The sequence below is a fragment of the Somniosus microcephalus genome, chromosome 1 (assembly GCF_052327205.1).
Source record: "Somniosus microcephalus isolate GS21.2 chromosome 1, FLI_Smic_1.0, whole genome shotgun sequence".
NCBI lineage: Eukaryota > Metazoa > Chordata > Chondrichthyes > Squaliformes > Somniosidae > Somniosus > Somniosus microcephalus.
In genome coordinates, this window is record NC_140987.1 from 137,316,593 (window position 1) to 137,339,004 (window position 22,412).

The following is a 22,412-nucleotide window of genomic DNA, read 5'->3' on the forward strand; positions in this document are numbered from 1 at the left end:
GTTCCTTCATCGTCGCTGGGTCAAAATCCTGGAACTCCCTCCCTAACAGCACTGTGGGAGTGCCTTCACTACAAAGACTGCAGCGGTTAAAGAAGGCAGCTCACCACCACCTTCAAAGGACAATTAGGGATGGGCAATAAATGCTGGCCTTGCCAGCGATGCCCACATTCCTGAACGAATAAAAAAAACTCCCACACTATACGGTCATGGCTTCCCATGACAGAGGGTCGCTTCTAACTGCCGCCTTACAATACGGTGGTCCTACAAATGCTAATGCAGGTGCACATGTTAACGCAAGAAATTGCAGCTGCGGATTAATACGGTCATCATCAGCCTATCTACTGCTGTTGCCAGTGCCCTTCTAATTCTTTTCATGGGACTTGCCTCATCAAAATATATATTTAAAAGTTCAGAGGGAAACCTATGACACTTGAAAATAATTAAGGGTAGAAAAGAAAGCAGGAGGGACCCGGGCAGGGGCCTAATTTTTCCTCCCTGTGCACAAGGCCACCGTGGAGTTATAACCAGAATAATTTCACCAAGAGGGCAGGAGAGATTCCGAATGCAGCTCCAAGCATCAGAGTATTCATCTTGCTTTCATTTGCTTTACAAAAAGTGTTTTCTTTTCCTGCGTTATTCTAGTCCGTCCTGAAAAGGATTCTGTACCCACCCGTTGCCAAAAAGAGAACATACTGCAATGTTTTGTAGTTGACTAAAATCAAATATAAAAACCAAATTTAAACACTATAATCTTGGATAATTAATGTTTACAGTTAGACAGACAACTCTGAATGTACAGTGCAATGGGTCAGACAAGAAATCTTGAGCCTCTCTCATTATCAGAGCAACACTTCACCATTTCTCTCTAGATTCATAGCTACTCTGTGATCTACAAATCAAGTATTCCAAGCAAAATGTGACCTTACCAGCTTCCTCAACAATTTGATTTTGTGTGTCACCGAGAGACAGAGCTGTGGACTCTGAGTCAGACCTGTAATTACTTTGAAACCACTGCAGAATTCCTTCCCTCACCTTCCCTCCTTGTCTGGGTGGCAGAGATTTTGCTGCCATTTATAATAAAGTAACTGCCACCAAAGTTTTACATTGCATTTCAGCTGCAAGCAGGCTATACACAAGGTATACTCGTATTGATCTGCTGACCAGGTCAAACTGCTTTTTACCATTTGAATCCGATACTCACTTTCAGCAGCACCTCGTTATTCTGAGCCCACAGCATTAAAAATGCAGTTACAGAAAAGTACACATGCTGCAGTTAGCATCATCAGTAATATATGGGTTCAAATTAATTACCATCAATCTCAGTCAGTGCTCAGTGATGATATTTCCACCACCAGCCATTTCTCCTGCAAACTCTTGAGTAGTCAACCAGCAACAACACATTCATATGATAATTGAGACAGAGCATACAAAAGAAACTTTAGGATTCCACTGTAAAAAGATCAACCATCGACTGACTACCTGTACACATATTCCAGTCTGGTGTAAGTAAATTAATTTAATACTACAACAGCTAATTTATATAGCACCTTTAATGTAGACAAACATCACAGAATCAACAAAGCAAAGGAGGAAATATTAGGAGGAATGGATAGAAGTGGGCAAAGAGGTGGGTTTTAAGGAGGCTCTTAAAAAGAGGGAGGTGGAGAGGTTTTTGGAAGGAATGCCAGAGTTTAGGACCTTGACAGCTGATGGCACGGCCGCCAAAGATAGTGCAAATTGATTTCAGGGTGTACAAGAGGCCAGAATTGGAGGAACGCAGAAGGTTACAGATATAGGAAGGGGCAAGGTCATGAGGGATTGGAACAAGATGATGAGAATTTTACATTTGAGGCTTTGGGTGACCAGGAACCAATGTAAGGGAGAGTGGGATTTGGCACAGGCTAGGATAGGAATGGAGTTTTGGATGAGCTTTGTATCAATTTGTTGCTGTTCATTAAGAAATTTTGATCAGTGCCAATTACACAACTTGTTCAACTCAGCAAAAAAAAAAGACAAGTTCTGAGGTTTATTTTGAGGTAGTAGGAGATGATGTTACAGGTGTGGCTTACAGTATATCAAGACAACATTTTTACATCTGTACTAAGCATATTGGTTCGGTGGAAACTATCAAGCTTGGCTTCATTCCTACAGTGCAAGACAATCTTAGTGAGGAAATCAATCTTGTTTTACCAAATGAGGAATCAGAAACCATGTAGGCACAGTAAGAAACAAAATATAGGGGATTTCTCAGCAGGCTACATTCCATTGAATTACATAGAAATTACAACATGGAAAAGACTGTCCAGCCCAACCAACCAATCTGTGTTGATGTTTTTCCTCGTAAGCAGTAGCCCAAATTCCTTCTGCTTGCCCTGGTCCATATCACTTAATTCCCCTTTTCTACAATCACATATCTAACCTATTATTAAAAGTTAACAGGGCCTTCTGCTTCAATCCACAACTGAAGACCCCTCAGTTTCCCCTGCTCGCCATCCTAAATCTCTTCGATTTAATATTGTATCGACATCACCTTATTTCACCAGAAACAGCCAGTTTCTTTCTATTCTGTCCCATCCCTTCAATTTTAAACATTTATCAAATCACCCCTTCATCTCCTTTACTCAAATAAAAATACTTCCAATTTTTCCAAGTCTGTCTTCATTTTTGTATTTCCTTATATGAGGCAGTATCCTAATGAAACTGGGCTGTACACCCTCTATTGCCTCAATGTCCTTCCGAAAGTGTGGAACTCAAAACTGCACACAGTACTCAAATTGTGGTCTTAGTAAGGTTTTAGATAGATTCACCATTGCATGGACTTATATATTCACCATTGCATGGACTTATATATTCACCATTGCATGGACTTATATATTCAATACCTTCTGCTATGAAACTAAATTCTATTAGCTTTTTCTTTAAATGGCCTTATCCACTCGAGGTGCTGCTTTGAATGTCTTGCAAAACAGAATCCCAAATCCCTCTGCTCTTCCACATCACCCAGCCCTCCCCTATTCAAAAGTATATTACTATTTTTAAAAAAAATTTTTATATAAAAAGTACCACCTCTCAGATTTAGACATTGAATGCCATCTGCCACTTGTGCCAATTCCACCATCTTTTCAATCTCAGAATTATTTACTATGCCTCCTATTTTAGTATCATCTGAAAATATGGATACCCCCACACCCCCCCATCGCTATGCAAATCACTGATGTACAGTGACCAGAAGCGATCCCAGAAAGAACCGTGTGGGACACCATCTACCTCCAATTACTTGGAAAAGCTGCCTTTAACTCTTATTTCCTCCCTTCTAACTGTTTTTTAATCCAATTTGCTAACCTACCTCTAACCCCATATATTTTAAGCGGAGCAGGCTCAAAAGGCCGAATGGCCTACTCCTGCTCCTATTTCTTAAGTTCTTAAATGTATAACTAATTTCTACACCCACATTTAGTTCACTGAAGAAAATCTTCTGCCTTAAGTTTGGATAACAGGAAAGGGCAACATAATTAATCACTTACTGATTAGGCATTTTCAGCACCTGTAATCCTAAACAATCAGTGGAGATACAGCAACTGAAAAATGCTAATGGTTAAAATTTCACATCTAAGAGACGTGAGTAAGCATTTATAATGTGGCAAATGTTTACTCGTTAATATAGGTAGTAATATTTAATCATTACATTATAACCCTTTTATAGCTATGGTTAGGGGCAGGTTTAGAATACTGCTAGTGAGTAGCCATGGAATAATGCAATAGATCCTCAGTTGCAGTGCAAAATCATTAGAGCAGAAAATCGGGTATTAAATTACTCAAAAATCTGAAATGGTTCATGATTTACTATATAACCAAATCTCTCTCCGAACAGACATCCCTGATCTTTAAATCTGTAACAAAACCTTGTTTAAAATAAACACAGCTGACATGGCATGAAAGCACTCAACAGCAATTAGAAGCTTCTGAACTCGGACACCATACTGAAAGCTTTTTTTTTTTGAGGGGAAGTTGTGAAACTTCTATCGGAACGTAACTGAGGAAGGAAGAGAATGGTAGAAGAACACACAATAGTCTCTGGCATAGCAGTCTTATGACAATCGCCCGACTCGGCTCTTGCCTCAGCTCATCCACTGTTGAAACCCTCATCCATGCCTTTGTTACTTCTACACTTGACTATTCCATCGCACTCCTAGCTGGCCTCCCACATTCTACCCTATGTAAACTTGGTCGTCCAATGGTCTGCTCTCCGTGTCCTAACTTGCACCAAGTCCTGTTTACCCATCACCCCTGTGCTCGTCGACTTACATTGGCCCTGGTTAAAAAACGCCGCTATTTTAAAATTCTCATCCTGGTTTTCAAATTCCTCCATGGCCTCGCCCTTCCCCATCTCTAATCTCCTCCAGCTCCACAATGCCCTCCCCTCCCCCCCCCAAAAGAGATATCTACATTGCTCCAATTCTGGCCTCTTGAACATCCCTAATTTTAATCGCTCAACCGTTAGTTGCTGTGCCTTCAACTGCCAAGGCCCCAAGCTCTGGAATTCCCTCCCTAAACCCTTCCACCTCAACAACAGCAAAATACTGCGGATGCTGGAAGTCTGAAATAAACACAGAAAACGCTGGAAATACTCAGCAGGTCAGACAGCATCTGTGAAGAGAGAAACAGGAGTTAATGTTTCTGGTCAATGACCTTTCATCAGAACTGGAAAAAGTTAGAGATGCAACAGATTTTAAGCAAGTGCGGTTTAAACAGTGTGCTGCGAGTTGGGTGAGTCAGGGAGTCTTAACTGTTTGCTAAAATCAAACTTTTGTTTGTTTCACATTTGCTGTTCCTGTTTAAAATCTAAATTTCCCAACTTTAAAGCAGGGTTATAAAAGGGATATACAAGGCCTACAATTCAGAGCAGCTGAAGGCAGTTAATTAGAGAAACTAGATTAAACTGGTTCTCCTGTAGCTGGGCTCAGCAAGTCTCCTTTGTTTCACGGCCTATAAAAACAAGCTTTGAAGTGCGATTTTGCACTGAGTGTGGTTTAAACAGAGTGCTGCGAGTTGGGTGAGTCAGTGAGTTAGGTGAGGAGAGAAAGGAGGAGCTCCCTTACTTCGCCTTTGTTTTTCCTAACTTTTCACCCTGTAGGAATTGGTTCTTACTTTACACCAAGGAAAGAGTCCGAGACCGGGAGCAGTCATACAACAACAACTGCAAAACCGCTAAAGTGACGTCACAACCAGGGAAGGAGCTGGTTGGTAAGTAGGACCTGGTGAGTATTTCTACAGTCCAGTCATTGAAGTAAAGGCAAGGTCGCTAGTTTAGGGTAAGTAGTGTTTAAAAGGGAAGTAAGGTCCCTAGTGTATTTAATATTCTTTAATTTAAAAGGAAGAAAAGGGAGTAAATCAAGGGTAGGACATGGCAGGGCAGCTCGGCACCATGGAGTGCACCTCCTGTGCTATGTGGGAAGTCAGGGACACTTTCGGTGTCCAGGGCGAACACATGTGCAGGAAGTGTCTCCAGCTGCAGCTACTCAAAAATGGGTGTTTCGGAGCTGGAGCTGCGGCTGGAGTCACTGTGGAGCATCCGCAAAGCGGAGATCTTCGTGGATAGCACGTTCAACAAGGTGGTCACACTGCAGGTAGAGTGCACAGGCAGACAGGAAATGGGTGACCGCCAGAGTAAAAGAACTAGGAAGGCAGTGCAGGAGTCCCCTGGGTCCATCTCCCTCTCAGATAGGTTTTCTGTTTTGGATACTGCTGGGGGAAGATGGTTTCTCAGGGGAATACAGCAAGAGCCAAGTCCGTGGCACTACGAGTGGCTCAGCTGCACAGGAGGAGAGGAAAAAGAGAGTGGGAGAGCAATAATGATAGGGGATTCTATCGTAAGGGGAACAGATAGACGTTTTTGTGGCCACAGACATGACTCCAGGATGGTATGTTGCCTCCCTCGTGCCAGGGTCAAGGATGTCACTGACGGCTGCAGGGCATTCTGAAGGGGGAAGGGCGAAAAGTCAGAGGTCGTAGTTCACATTGGTACCAACGACATAGGTAGAAAGAGGGATGAGGTCCTGCAACAAGAATTTAGGGAACTAGGTAGCAGATTAAAAAGCAGGGCCTTAAAAGGTTGTAATCTCTGGATTACTCCCGGTGCCACGTTCTAGTGAGTATAGGAATAGGAGAATAGAGCAGATGAATGCGTGGCTAAGAGTTGGTGCAGTAGGGAGGGCTTTAGTTTCCTGGATCACTGGGTCTGCTTCTGGGGGAAGGTGGGGCTTGTACAAGTCAGACGGGACCAACATCCTTGCGGGAAGGTTTGCTAGTACTGGGGTGGGGGGGGGGGGGGGGGGGGGGGGGGGGGAGATACGGAGTGGAGCTATAGTACGGGGTGATGCACAGCCAAATATAGAGGAAAAAACAAGTCAGCCTGGAAGGCAGAGCAAATATGTAATGGCACAAGGGAGTATGGCAAGGCTGGATGGCATTTATTTTAATGCAAGAAGTCTTGCGAGTAAGGCAGATGAATTGAAGGTGTTGATGAACACATGGGAGTATGATATTGCTGCTATCACAGAAACATGGTTGAGGGAGGGGCAGGACTGGCAGCTCAATATTCCGGGGTATAGAATCTTCAGGCGAGACAGAGGGGGATGTATGAGGAGGGGGGTGTCGCAATATTAATCAAGGAGTCAATTACTGCTGTAAGGAGGGATGATATGGGTAGAACTTAAAAACAGAAAGGGGGCAAGCACTTTGCTGGGAGTGTACTATAGGCCTCCAAACAAAGAGTCAGGGGGAGATAGAGGAACAGATATGTAAGCAAATCGGGTAATAGTAGGGGATTTCAACTTCCCCAATATTAACTGGGATAGTCAGAGTGTGAAAGGCTTAGAGGGTGCGGAATTCTTAAAGTGCATCCAGGAGAGCTTTTTGAGCCAACATGTAGAAAGTCCTACAAGAGAGGGGGCAGTACTGGACCTAATTCTAGGGAATGTAGCCGGGCAAGTGGTAGAAATGTCAGTAGGAGAGCATTTTGGTGACAGTGACCATAATTGGGTGAGGTTTAAGGTAGTCATGGAAAAGGACAAACATGGACCGGAAATAAAGGTTCTAAATTGGGGGAAGGCTGATTTTAATATAAGGCAGGATCTGGCCAAAGTGGACTGGGATCAGATACTTGTGGATTTTCCTACATCAGAGCAGTGGAAGACTTTCAGAAAGGAAATAGAGAGAGAGTACAACGGCAACATGTTCCCGTAAAGGTCAAGGGTGGGACCAACAAGCCCAGGGAACCGTGGATGTCAAGGGATATACAAGAATAGATTAGGGAAAAAAAGGGGAGGCTTTTGGCAGATACAAAGGACTAAAAACAGTGGAAGCCCTAGAGGAGTATAGAAAGTGCAGGGGGGTACTTAAAGAAATTAGGAGAGCAAAGAAGGGGCATGAAAAAACACTGGCAGGCAAAATAAAGGAAAATCCCAGGGTGTTTTCTAAGTATATTAAGGGCAAGAGGATAACCAGGGAAAGAGTAGGGCCCATTAGGGACCAAAGTGGCAATCTGTGTGTAGAGCCGGAAGATGTAGGTGAGGTTTTAAATGAATATTTGCATCCGTGTTCACTATGCAGAAGGACAATGTAGGCATAGAAATCAGGCAGGGGGATTAGGATGTGGCAAAGCCATCAAGAGACTCTTGCAGTAACGTTTATAATTGTCTTTAATCATAGTTTGTTACCTTTAAGTGTGTGCGCTGTTTAAACAGCGCAGGATCGATAAAATCGCGATCTGACGCAATGATGTCATCACGCGGGTCACATGACGTTCCCAACAGCAGGAAACGTCATGACGTCAAGGGGGTAGGGCGTTTCTGTTCAGTCCTCGTGGATCCAGCTTGTGTATAGACCCGTTTGGAGTTTCTCCTGCGTTCTTTTGTTTATAACTGTTTCAGTACATTAAACCACGTTTGTTTAACTGTCAGTTTCAACCGCAGTATTTTCGTAGTAGTGTGAAGACACCTACATTGGTGACCCCTGTGGTGTATGTAACCGTTCCACCTTTAAGAGAACTATTTTAAGAGTTGCACTACTTTATCTTGGCTGCTGTATACTGTAATACCGGTGGTGACCACACCGGTATATAAGTGCTGTGTAATGATTTATTGGGCAGTTCCGCCCTGACCGTCGACTAGTAAAAACCTGTTAAAGTTACTCTTGTGGTCTGTGTAGTAATTCTCAATATAACACACAGACTTAACAACCCCGAAACCTCGCAAACATTTTTCGCGGTGGACACGGTACACAGGCCAATGATGGAAGCCAACGCAGTGGCTTTGAAGCTCCCTCAATTCTGGGAACAACAGGCGGCCTCCTGGTTTGTGCAGGCTGAGGCACAATTTGAGCTCCGCAACATCGTGCATGACCAGCTCCGATATTTGTACGCGGTCTCCGCCCTCGACAGCGTCGAGGATCATCAGCCTTCTGGAGAACCCCCCGACCGCTGACAAGTATGTCGCCATCAAGACACAGCTGCTGCAGGTATTTGGCCTTACAAAGGCAGGAGCGTGCTCGCCGTCTACTTACACGACCCGGGTTAGGCGACTCCAAACCCTCGGAACTAATGAGCCACATGCTAATGCTCCTGGGGTCTGAACCCCAATGTTTCCTGTTTCGCGAGCTGTTTTAGTCAGCTTCCCGAACAGGTCCAAGCAGCCCTCGCCAGGTCGGACGTCGGGGATTGCATCGCGCTCGCCGAAGAGGCGGATAAAATATATGCGGTCCGACAGCAATACTGCACCATTGCGCAACGCCCAGCCCCGAAGGGCCCCGCCTCGACACCTCCGACGACCGGTTACTGTTATTACCACGCTTGTTTTGGCCCGAAAGCCCGCTGCTGCCGCCTGCCTTGCAGTTTTGCGCCCAAACCGTCAAAGAGACCGCCGCGAGTCAAGAACACTGGAACCGGGGCGTGCCCCGCGGCCACGATGGCGATCCCGGGAATTTAGGAGTCATCAAACAGGCTTGTCCGACCTCCTCTGCGATTGACGTTCCTCGTTAAAGACAATTCTGGGGGGGCGTATGTGGCAAAGCCATCAAGAGACTCTTGCAGTAATGTTTATAATTGCCTTTAATCATAGTTGTTACCTTTAAGTGTGTGCGCTGTTTAAACAGCGCAGGATCGATAAAATCGCGATCTGACGCAATTACGTCATCACACGGGTCATGTGACGTTCCCAACGGCGGGAAACATGATGATGTCAAGGGGGTAGGGCGTTTCTGTTCAGTCCTCATGGATCCAGCTCGTGTATAGACCCGTTTGGAGTTTCTCCTGCGTTCTTTTGTTTATAACTGTTTCAGTACATTAAACCACGTTTGTTTAACTGTCAGTTTCAACCGCAGTATTTTCGTAGTAGTGTGAAGACACCTACAAGGACATACTTGAACAAATTAGTATTGAGGGAGGAGGTACCAATGATATTAGCAGGCTTAAAAGTGGATAAATCCCCAGGCCCAGTCAATATGTATCCCAGGCTGCTGTGTGAGGCAAGGGAGGAGATTGCAGGGGCTCGACACAAATTTTCAGAATCTCTCTGGCCACAGCTAACGTAGTACCGTTATTCAAGAAGGGTAGAAGGGATAAACCAGGGAACTACAGGCCAGTGAGCCTAACATCAGTGGTAGGGAAATTATTGGTAAAAATTCTGAGGGACAGAATTAGTCTCCACTTGGAGAGGCAAGGATAGTCAGCATGGCTTTGTCAGGGGGAGATTATGTCTAACTAATTTGATTGAATTTTGAGAGGGGGTGACTAGGTGTGTGGATGAGGGTAGTGCAGTTGATGTAGTCTACATGGACTTCAATAAGGCTTTTGACAAAAATCACACATGGGAGACTGGTCAAGGTGGTAAGAGCCCATGGGATCCAGGGCAATTTGGCACATTGGATCCAAAATTGGCTTAGTGGCAGGAGGCAGAGGGTGATGGTCGAAGGTTGTTTTTGTGACTGGAAGCCTGTGTCCAGTGGTGTACCGCAGGGATCGGTGCTGGGTCCTTTGCGGTTTGTAGTGTACATTAATGATTTAGATATGAATGTAGGAGGTATGTTCAGTAAGTTCGCAGATGACATGAAAATTGGTGGAGTGGTAAATAGCAAGGAGGGAAGCCTCAGGCTACAGGACGATATAGATGGGCAGAACAGTGGCAAATGGAATTTAACCCTGAAAAAAGTGTGAGGTAATGCATTTTGGGAGGACTAACCAGGCAAGGGAATACACAATGAATGGTAGGACCCTAGGAAGGACAGAGGATCAGAGGGACCTTGGTGTGCATGTACATAGATCCCTGAAGGCAGCAGGGCAGGTAGATACAGTGGTTAAAAAGGCATATGGGATACTTGCCTTCATTAGCCGAGGCATAGAATATAAGAGCAGGGAGGTTATGATGGAGTTGTACAAAACACTACTTAGGCCACAGCTGGAATACTGTGTGCAGTTCTGGTTGCCACACTATAGAAAGGATGTGATTGCATTGGAGAGGGTGCACCAGGATGTTACCTGGGCTGGAGCGCTTCAGCTATGAAGAGAGACTGGACAGGCTGGGGTTGTTTTCCTTAGAGCAGAGAAGGCTGAGGGGGACCCGATTGATTGTGTACAAAATTATGAGGAGCATAGATAGGGTAGATAGAAAGGAACTTTTCCCCTTAGTAGAGGGGTCAATAACCAGGGGGGCATAGTTTCAAGGTAAAGGGCAGGAGGTTTAGAGGAAAAACTCTTTCACCCAGAGGGTGGTTGGAATCAGGAACTCCCTGCCTGAAAGGGTGGTAGAGGAAGGAGCCCTCACAACATTCAAGAAGCATTTAGATGAGCATTTGAAACGCCACAGCATACAAGGCTACAGACCAAGTGCTGGAAAATGGGATTAGAATAGACAGGGCTTGATGGTCGGCATGGACACGATGGGCCTCTCTGTGCTGTATAACTCTATGACTAAGTACAGAGGCAGGGAAAGTGGGGAGGGGAGGAAAGAACAAAAGGGAAGGTCTGCAATAGGGTGGAAGGCAGGAGTAATTAAATGACAAAAGCTATGATTGTATAGAGCAAAATGAGATTGTAATGGGACAAGTAAAGAAACAAAAGATGGGTCTAGAAGAGGAGTAAATGGGTACAGCAGACACTTTGCTCTTAAAACTGTTTAGTTTGTTATCTCAGATGTTCAATATGCATCCCACAAAATTACTGCAACTGTACTGGTAAACATTTCTTGGATGCGAAAGCAGGAAGTTTATTTACAATTTCCTATATTTCATAATTAACCATAGGACATAAGTAGCTGTACATTTACTTTCAAACACTGTATAATCTAGGACGGCATCTGGGAAATAGCATTATATTCCACCCCCAACATCACTGTAGAATGGCGAGAGAGGATATTTCTTCAAATTAGCTATTAAACAAGTTTACAGAAGGTCATAGAATCTTACAGCACAGAAGGGGGCCATTCAGCCAATCTCTGAAAGAGCTGTCCAAATTATTCCCACACCCCAGCTTTTTATGCATAACCATGCAAATTAGGTCAATTCAAATAGATGTCCAATTGCCTTTAGAAAGTTCCTATGGAATATGATTCCACCACTCTTTCAGGTAGTGTGTTCCAGATCTTAACAACCCTCTGAAGAAATCTCTCATTTCACCTCCAGTTCTTTTGGCAAAACTCTGCAGTCCTGCCACATCCAGTCATGAATGGTGGTGGACAATTAAACAACAAATGGGAGGAGGTGGTTCCATGAACACCCCATCCTCAATTAAGACAGAACACGAGTGCAAAAGACAAGGCTGAAGCTTTTCACAAAAATCTTCAGCCAGAAGTGCCGAGTGGATGATTCATCTCTGCCTAATCCAGAGGTCCTCACCATCACAGAAGTCAGTCTTCAGCCAATTCTATTCACTCCACGTGATAGCAAGAAATGGCTGAGCGCACTGGATACAGCAAAGGCTATGGGACCCAAAACATCCCGGCTATCGTGCTGAAGACTTGTGCTCCAGAACTAGCCGTTCCTCTACCAAAGCTGTTCCAGTAATAACTACAACACTGACATCTACCAAACAATGTGGAAAACTGCCCAGGTATGCCAAGTCCACAAAAAGCACGACAAATCCAACCCGTCCAATTACCACCCCATCACTCAACTCTCAAAATCAACAAAGTGATGGAAGGTGTCGTCAACAGTGCTATCTAGCGGCACTTACTCAGCAATAACCTGCTCACCGACGCTCAGTTTGGGTTCCACTAGACCTCATACAGCCTTGGTTTAAAGATGGACGAAAGAGCTGAATTTCAGAGGTGAGGCGAGCGTGACTGATGATTGCAGTGTTCAGTTGCATTTGCAACTCCTCAGATAATGAAGCAGTCCATGCCCACATGCAGCAAGACCTGGACAACATTCAGGCTTGGGCTGATAAGTAGCAAGTAACATTTACAGCACACAAGTGCCAGACAATATCTATCTCCCACAAGAGAGAGTCTAACCACCTCATGACATTCAACAGGATTACCATCGCCAAATTCCCATCAACATTCTGGGGGTCACCACTGACCAGAAACTTAACTGGACCAGCCACAGTTACTGTGGCTACAAGAGCAGGTCAGAGGCTGGGTATTCAGCTGCGAGTGTCTCACCTCCTGACTCCCCAAAGCCTTTCCACCATCTACAAGGCACAAGTAAGGAGTTTGATGGAATATTCTCCACTTGCCTGGATGAGTGCAGCTCCAACAATACTCAAGAAGCTCAACACCATCCAGGACAAAGCAGCCCGCTTGATTGGCACCCCATCCACCACCTTCAACATTCACTCCCTCCACCATTGGCGTACTGTGGCTGCAGTGTGTACCAGCTACAAGATGCACTGCAGCAACTTGCCAAGGCATCTTCGGCAGCACCTTCCACACCCGTGACCTCTACCACCTAGAAGGACAAGGGCAGCAGGCGCATGAGAACACCATCACCTCCAGGTTCCGCTCCAAGTCACACACCATCCTGACTTGGAAATATATCGCCATTCCTTCATCGTCGCTGGGTCGAAATCCTGGAACTCCCTCCCTAACAGCACTGTGGGAGTACCTTCACTACAAAGACTGCAGCGTTTCAAGGCAGCTCACCACCACCTTCTCAAGGGCAATTAGGGATGGGCAATAAATGCTGGCCTCGCCAGCAATGCCTACATCCCATGAACGAAAAAAAATGGTTTTGTTCAGCCTTCGTGAATGGTCAGGAAGATAGGCAGCATACTTTATGGCGAGGGCCAAAAATAATGGCTTTGGTCTTGTGTTCATCTGATTGATTTATTGTGGTTGAAAACAACTTCATATACAGCAGCTCAACTTCTGCTTACAAACTGACTACCTCTCTAGTGTGGATTTGACCAGTTGCTTAATCGTAACATTGAAAGTGGCACCAACAGAATGTATTTGTATGAATTTATTAAAACATTCACAAGATAATTCCAAAATAAGGGTTACAATTCACCACAACTTCTGTACATTAAGCAAATATCTCAAAAATTATACTATGTTATTAGCACTATGTAGGTCAGCCAACTGTTAGGAGGGCTTTCTTATATGTTGTGAACCAACATCTGAACCATTACAATAGGCAAATCAATAAACAGTATTCTTGCAGATTTATTCCTTATTTACTTAGAGTTGCCAGCCCTGCAAAGTAAATGAATGAGCACTAACCCAAACCTAAACACCATCTGAAAACTGACAGCCCACAATGTTAAAGATGACATTCAGTCAAGAACAGTGTGATGGAAGAAAAATAACATCCACGAGAGAACCAATTAACCTTTAAATGTGTCGGTCAACTCTCCCTCCAGGTGAGCACAAGAAGCCTAAACTAATTAACCTACATTTCAGGCTCCATTGATAGTGCACTGTTCCAGAATTCCTACATCAATCAAATAGCCTCCAGACAATTCAGTGTTTTCCTTTAACAACCTTACCTTTCTATTACTTCCCATGAAGATTCCCTTCAGCATTCACATTTAAAATTTTATACTAAAATACATAAGCAACAGAATCTTTATGGAGCACAAAGCATGGTGTAACTAAAAAAAAAGTGGTAGGTAATAGGGATCTGTGCCAACTGAAATCTTGAATATGGCTCAATTTACATAAAGAACAGCAGTGTCCAAGAACAGCAGAATACCATGATCCTTCCATGATGGACACCTGTGGGGCAACCAACTGCCATATTATTTCCATAATTTCATCCAGTAATGATTTTGCATGGAGGAAGGGGAAGAGGTAGTCTCCCAATTAAATGAGTAAAATAAATTGGGTTGTGTAATGTGTAAAATGGATATCAGTATGAATATTCATATATATTAGCAATGGATACAATTTCCTGACCAGCAGTCTCACTGTCCATGTCATTTCTTTAGTTTTTGCTGTTCAGGTGAACCCTTAAGCAATTATTTGATCTAATAAGACTGTTTTGGTTTGACTCCCCTTTAGATCAAGATAGGACAGAAGATGCAGCAAATGTCATTAAGAACAATACTGAAGGAGGTGCCCACATATGCTAGGTGGGGTGTAGAGCAGTTTGTGAAAGAACAGAAACAAGGTATATAACAAACTCATATCAAGAAGGAAGTTTAATATTCAGGACATTTCCCTTGCTAATCCAGATCCTGGCTGCTCTTTTATCAGCTTGTCCCAATTGCTTTCAGATCCAATATGATCGCAGCCCATCAACTCTGTCCTGAAGGCAGCCCAAAAAACCATGTTCTGCAAACTAAAGGTCTTAAAAAAAATAAAAAATTAAAAAATAAAATTTTTTTTAAAAACTTTACACGTCCTTGGTGTTCAAAGCCCCTTATTGCTTACCAAAGAGGAAAAAAAGTTACCCATCACCCAACAGTTAAGTCAGTGCATCAGTAATGGATGCGAACCTCTACTAGAAAATGCCGACTATTCAAGACAAAATAGCTGGCAGAACAAAATACCACGTATTCTGACAAAAGGTCATTGACCTGAAACATTAACCGTTTCTCGCTCCACATATGCTGCCTGCCCTGCTTAGTATTGCCAGCATTTTCTGTTTATATTAATCACATTAATCAAAGGTTGGTGAACATATATGTAATCTGGATCCTCAAAGGCTAAACCTTTGGCATTTATAGGTCTTTCTCTGCCCCCAAACCCTGGCACCCCCCCCCTCACAAAAATAAGAATGCCGATATACTTTTAATTTAAAAATTGCAATTCCATTCTACAAGATCACTATTTTGAATACTAATTAATTTAATTGCTGATGTGTTGTCTATTCAATATTACTTCACTTGATTTTGGAAAGAACTCCGATTAGCTGGTCTCCTAGGGCTAGATGCTACGACAAGTTGAAGTCTCTTCATCGTAGAGGAACATCCCTGCCAAACCCAAAACGGTGGCCAATTGCATGAACCCAGTTGAGATTAGCTAAAATCAGCACAGATAAATAGCAAATTGAATATGGGGCCTTTTTTAATCAATGCAGCTCAGTATCACACCATACAGTGTGTTTACCCAGTGAGGCAAAGGAACAGATGCATCAAAGTTTTAAAAAAGTAACTGCCCTGCACCTCCCTTCTAAAAAAAACCAATCATCTTTTTAAAAAGTCTAATTCCACTTCCCAAAATCACTTTTCCTCCCCCTACCCACCAAATATTAATTAGCTTCATTTCTAATGAGCTGTCAATTCAATATTACTTCCAAATATCCTAAGTCAAGCAGAGAACTTTGTATTTAAGTGTACCAAGTGTAAAATGGGTGCTCCTTCATTAAAAAAAACTATTTGTACATTATAGTAAAGGACTACTTGATTTCAAATCCTCCTCTGTACCAAAGTAATTATGACTATTTTGGCATGATGTTCAAATGCAGCATATTTCTTTTCCTTGATCAAATCACATCCACACCTGAAAGCTTCTTTATCTATGACATATCATAGCTCCAGCTTGCATTAGGAATATCATTCTGCTTAGACTTTGAGACTATAATGTGTAAAACCAGATCATTTCTGGAAGACCACTGCTAGTCACAACAGTTGTGCCAGTCAGCACTATACACCAAGTATGACTAGAATGACAGCAGGTATTTCCAACACTACAGGCAGGCCAACAATCCACATCTTACTGTCATTACTTGAGTGTGCATACACTCTGTACCCCAGAGTTTGATTGGGTTGAATGGAGCTTAGTGTGGTCAAACAAAAAATGCTGCTGCAGATTCCGACAAGTATGTTTTTCATTTCAGTTACGAGTCAGATTTGGATTTTTTTTCTGAACAGAGTCCAATCAGAGGCCTTTATGGATGTTTTCAATTTGCCATTTTCTCCTCCCCCTTTCCAAAGTTCAAATCTGTACAGATTATCTCTGGCACTTTTGCCTGTTTAAATCAAATGACATTTATACAATAAATACCACCAGGATTTCTCATTTTCTGCTTTTATGTCCCTTTTCTTCTGCCACAATTTGCATCCACAAAAACCTTTTTTTTTAAAAAAAATTTGGGGGGGGGGGGTGGTGGGGGCAGTATTAAGAATACAGTAAAAAAAAAAAAAAAATCCCTGAATTGGATTTTAAAGGGTTTTGACTAAATGCTGTAATGGGAAGACATAAGAGTTGGTATTCTGGAAGGATATCAAATGGGCAAAGGACCTTCTGCATCCATTTGTGTATGCGACTGAAATGGCCAAGAGCTGGATGCATCTGTTGCTATTGGTAACTACTTGATTTACAATAAAGTACTGTTGTACCAAACTCCTTCACCTCTTTCCCTTCTATTTGTTAGGTGTTGGGAGTGGGTACAAGTAATAAATCTATAGTAGCAAAAAGTTTGTTAACAAAAAAAGTTTTTCAGAATTTAATTCAAGTAAATTACACTGGCTGCACTTTTCCAAGTATACAAGGCATCCACCAGAGCACATCTTTTTAATTTAAACTGTTCAGTTAAGGACTTGTAAATAACTTAAGAACCAGGTCAGCAATTGGAGGGCTTAGAGAATGTCCATCACAAAACTGCCAGCTCACAGCCTCAATAGCTATGCAGTTGCTAAAATACCCAGCAATTCTACTGCTACTCTAGTAGGCTGAACACACTGAGCTTTGTGCAAGAGGGCAAGAATTTTTCAGGACTCACACATCAGCACCGAGGTCCCTACATTTTCCACAACTGTACATAGCAGTTTGTAACATTACACTACCCAATTACTGGCCACTGTCCAAGAAACAACTGTAAACAAAGTTACAGGGTCATGAAAAAAAAAACTGAAGTACTCAAAAAAATTAAAACACAAACAGTTGCATTTGCCTTTCAAGCTATTGTTCACGTTAGAAAGGTAACAAAGGGACAATCAAAAAGAAAAAACATTTCTTATTAACCCAGTGTCTAAAGTCTTCGTAATTACAGATTCAACTTTTATTCCAGTGATCACAGAAGAAGTCCCAAATTTAATACAGATCAACAGGCAATATTTAAATAAAGGATAATTTCTACAAGGAAAAACCGCCAACATTTTCTTCAATTCACCAGATTAAAGCCATTTCAGTCTGCTCTCTCGAATTCCTCTGCATTCATTACCATTATATCGTATGCTATATGTGAATGTTGACATGGATTTTTATACTGGTTTTGTTGGACTTTTGAAGGATACCAGGTTGCCGTGTGTTTCAAATTTGAAAGATTAAAATTAAATATTACTGCATAAAGATGTCAAAATTGTATGCCCCATCTCCAAAAATCAAAACTGGGTTTATGAGATTCATCTATTCCTCCTCAAAAGAACATATTACAAGGATAACATCATTTAAAATTTAGGCACGCACTCCAGGTGCATAATTCGACTTTGGAAAATCAATAAAAACTAAAACTGCTTTTATTAAATCGGTCTTCCTTAAATTCAGATTTCAGGAACCCAGTATCAACTCGCCAACTCCTGACATGCATGTTCCTAAATCTAGTTTCCACAGACTGGTGACAGACTTAAGCCCAGTGTTACCTGGATCTACAAGTCTGCTGCCAGACTACAAATTTAGCTGGATAAACGCCGGGAGCCATTTTCCAGACATCAGGCTTCCCGAATTCCAAACAGCAAAAATAAGAGTCCTCTTAAGAGAAGCTATTGAGGATCTGCAACTGTTTACAGCAGATCATTGCGGTAGTTATCGATCAAATTTTAGTTGTTAATGAACACTCAAGTTCAACAGTGGAGAATTCGACACTTCACAGTTCTTGAAGCTGCATGAAGAAACTGCATGAAGTGAACAAAATTATTCATGTAAGGTGTGGCATTACCCTACCAGTGAAGCACGAGTGTGTATGTTTACTTGCATAAGGGTAATGTTCCAACTACATATGAGGCAGGGAGCGTACGATTTTTCGTCTATTGAAATTATTTCTGAACATCAGATAGATGCTTCTGGCAGGCACGGCTCGAATCTGGGAGAATGAAGTTGGAAAATTACCCATTACATTTTTATCTGCTCGTATTTGTGCAACCCTGTGAATAGTTTGAACTTATTTGGTAAGAGACACTCATGTTGAAAGTATGACTGGTGTAGATTATGGGATGTTGAGCAACTGAACTCTAAATTCCACATTTTGTGTGTGTTAAAAAAGAAAAGCAATGCTAAATACAAGTTGTTCAGCATCAAGCCAATATCTCAATGTTTGTGAAAGATTGGTGCCCAAACAGAAACAGACATTTCCCTTACTTGTTCTCATTGCTGGCATCATATCGAGGCATGGGATCCCAGTCATTTCCATTGACATCAAAGCTAGCCATTTGATCCTACAGCAAGGGGAGAAAAAAAAACACACAACCGCATTAATAAATAAAGCCACTGTCCAATTCATGCATTCTTAAAAGGTTTTCCATGCATAAATGATTCAACTTAGCCACACAAGAACTGATGGGAACCATGCGTCAATAGCACCCTCCCCCACCCCCCTTCTATGAGCAGATAATAAACCAGGCTTTGGACTATGCACTCCATTTCATGCACAGAATTATTCCAAGATTACTGAAAATACTAAAGCTAGTCCAACAGTTTCAGCCAACAATTTTTGGCAGCCAGCATCATTATAGATAAGAGATGAAAAACAGCAAATGTTGGAAACGTGAAATAGAAACAGAAAACTTGACACTAGGCAACAGCTGTACATAGAAAAGATGGGTTATAAGGTATGTAACCTTCATCAGAACAGTCCTGAAGGTTACATGCCCAAAATATGCTAACTTGTCTTTTCCCTTTACAGATACTGACTGGCCTGCTGCATATTTCCAGCATTTTGTTTATTTCATTGTTGCAGAAGTGCAGAGTTACTTTCCGTCAGCCTGACAGGATACATCCTAGGATCCTGAAGGTGCTGAGGGACCAAATTGAACTGGCCCTAGAAATTATATGTTTCAGGGCTCTGTTGAGTGTGGATGTGTGCCAAAGGACTGGAGAATAGCCAATGCAGTACACATTTTTAAAAAGGGAACCATAGAAAAGTTGCTTAATTACAAGCCTGTTAGCTTAACATCTGTAACAGGGACAATTTTAATAAGAATCTTTAATTAAAGATGAAATTATCACATTTATAGATGAAAAGAAAATAGTTAGAAGCAGCCAGCATAGATTTCAACCGGCACAATCGATCTCGACAAACTTTTATAGAAATCTTTGAGGTGGTAATAGACATGGCGGAGGAGGGAAAATGCAGTGGATGTAGTGTACATGGAGTTTATGAAAGCCTTTGACAAGGTACCAATGGGGAGATTACTGGAGAAAATTAAGGGGTATGGAATTAGGGAGATGACAGCAAACTACCCCCAAAAAATGTCAGAAGGGAGAAAATAGGTGTAGTTCATTCTTTAGAAGACCAAAGAAAATTACAACGGTATATTAATAAAATGGGGAATAGGCTAAAAAGTGACAGATGGAATTCAGTGTCAGTAAGTGTGAGATAATAGGATTTTAGTAAGTGAAATAACAGCAGTAATTATACTCAATGGAAGTAGGCTTGGTGCTATGGAAGAGCAGAGGGGTTTGGGGGAACAAGATCACAGAACATTCAAGGCAGCAGCTCAGGTTGATAAGGTTGTGAAAAAACTAATAGAATTCTAGGTTTTATTTCAAGGAATGAACATGAAAGCCAAGATGTAATGATGAGCCTATATAAAACCTTAAGATCGTACTGCATGCAGTATCCACACTATAGGAAGGATTTTGAGGCTTTAGAAAGTACAACACAGTTTCACTAGGATGCTGCCTGGTAAGAGGAAATACAAATAAGACAGACTTAAAAATGCACGTTTTTCCACTAGAACAGATTATGAGGTCATATAATAATAGAAGTGCAATAAAAGAATGGGACAGGGTAGATAGCAGACTGTTTCTAGTAGTTGTGGGGTCAAGAACGAGGGCCATAGAAACAAGATTAAATGTTAGCGATTTAGAACAGAGTAGGAGAAACTTCTTCGTGCAGAGTTGAGGGGCTGTGGAATTCACTTCTAGGGTTAGCGTTTGAGGCTGAAACTATGTCAACATTCAAGATTAGATTGGATTGTTGGATGAAGGCAAAAGAGGTTGAAGGGGTATAGGAACAGAGTGGTAGACGTGATTAGAACTATTTGCTTGCATGGAGGGTAAACAGCGACAGATTGGTTGCACCAAATGGCCTGTATTTGAGTAGACACTTTTTAAAAATTCGTTTATGGGATGTGGGCGTCGCTGGCAAGGCCAGCATTTATTGTCCATCCCAATTGCCCTCGAGAAGGTGGTGGTGAGCCGCCTTCTTGAACCGCTGCAGCCAGTGTGGTGAAGGTACTCCCACAGTGCTGTTAGGTAGGGAGTTCCAGGATTTTGACCCAGTGATGATGAAGGATCGGCAATATACTTCTAAGTCAGGATGGAGAGAGACTTGGAGGTGGTGTTGTTGCCAAGCGCCTGCTGCCCTCGTCCTTCTAGGTGGAAGAGGTCGCGGGTTTGAGAGGTGCTGCAGTGCATCTTGTAGATGGTACACACTGCAGCCACGGCACGCTGGTGGTGGAGGGAGTGAATGTTTAAGGTGGTGGATGGGGTGCCAATTAAGCGGGCTGCTTTGTCCTGTACGGTGTCAAGCTTCTTGAGTGTTGTTGGAGCTGCACGCATCCAGGCAAGTCGAGTGTATTCTATCACACTCCTTACTTGTGCCTTGTAGATAGTGGAAAGGCTTTGGGGAGTCTCACAGCAGAATACCTAGCCTCGACCTGCTCTTGTTGCCACAGTATTTATTTGGCTGGTATAGTTAAGTTTCTGGTCAATGGTGACCCCCAGGATGTTGGTGGGGGGGGGGGGGGGGGGGGGGAAATTTAGCGATGGTAATGCCATGGTTTGACTCTCACTTGTTGGAGATAGTCATTGCCTGGCACTTCTGTGGTGCGAATGTTACCTGCCACTTATCAGCCCAAGCCTAAACGTCATCCAGGTCTTAATGAAGCAGTCCATGCCTGCATGCAACATCTGAGGAGTTGTGAATGGCGTTGAACATTGTCATCAGCGAACATCCCCATTGCTGACCTTATGTTGGAGGGAAGGTCATTGATGAAGCAGCTGAAGATGGTTGGGCCTAGGACACTGTCCTGAGGAACTCCTGCAGCAATATCTTGGGGCTGTGATGATTGACCTTCAACCACCACAACCATCTTCCTTTGTGCTAGGTATGACTCCAGCCAGTGGAGAGTTTTCCCCCAGATTCCCATGGACTTCAATTTTACTAGGGCTCCTTGATGTCCCACACGGTCAAATGCTGACTTGATGTCAAGGGCAGTCACGCTTACCTCACCTCTGGAATTCAGCTCCTTTGTCCATGTTTGGACCAAGGCTATAATGAGATCGGGAGCAGAGTGGTCTTGGCGGAACCCAAACTGGGCAGTGAACAAGTTATTGGTGAGTAAGTGCCGCATGATAGCACTGTCGATGACACCTTCCATCACTTTGTTGATGACTGAGTATAGACTGATGGAGTGGTAATTGGCCAGGTTGGATTTGTCCTGCTTTTTGTGGACAGGACATACCTGGACAGTTTTCCACATTGTCGGATAGATGCCAGTGTTGTAGCTGTACTGGAACAGTTTGGCTAGAGGCGCAGCTAGTTCTGGAGCACTAGTTTTCAGCATGATAGCCGGGATGTTGTCAGGGCCCATAACCTTTGCTGTATCCAGTGCGCTCAACCATTTGATAGCACGTGGAGTGAATCGAATTGGCTGAAGACTAGCTTCTTTGATGGTGGGGACCTCTATATTACAGGAGTCCAACTATAGAAAAAGCAAGAACCAGCACCCTTTGGAAATGGTTTGATAAAGATGGATTTTGGAACCTTAAATGAGTTGTTTCAACAAAGAAAATTGGCCTCAGCCACTTGAAGGA

General features: G+C 42.8%; 2 protein-coding genes across 11 annotated transcripts in view; one reads left to right on the forward strand and one right to left on the reverse strand.

Moving 5' to 3' along the window:
* Positions 1 to 22,412, reverse strand: part of pcsk5b (proprotein convertase subtilisin/kexin type 5b) — a 679,955-nt gene that overhangs the window by 596,415 nt on the left and 61,128 nt on the right. For all 5 annotated transcript variants that reach the window (XM_085986077.1, XM_085986086.1, XM_085986095.1 and 2 more), the window contains exon 5: positions 18,732 to 18,808. In XM_085986077.1, coding sequence (XP_085842203.1) covers positions 18,732 to 18,808 — 77 coding nt within the window. The remainder of the gene's footprint in view (positions 1 to 18,731; positions 18,809 to 22,412) is intronic.
* Positions 1 to 22,412, forward strand: part of carnmt1 (carnosine N-methyltransferase 1) — a 1,199,612-nt gene that overhangs the window by 411,896 nt on the left and 765,304 nt on the right. The gene's annotated exons all lie outside the window — the stretch shown is intronic.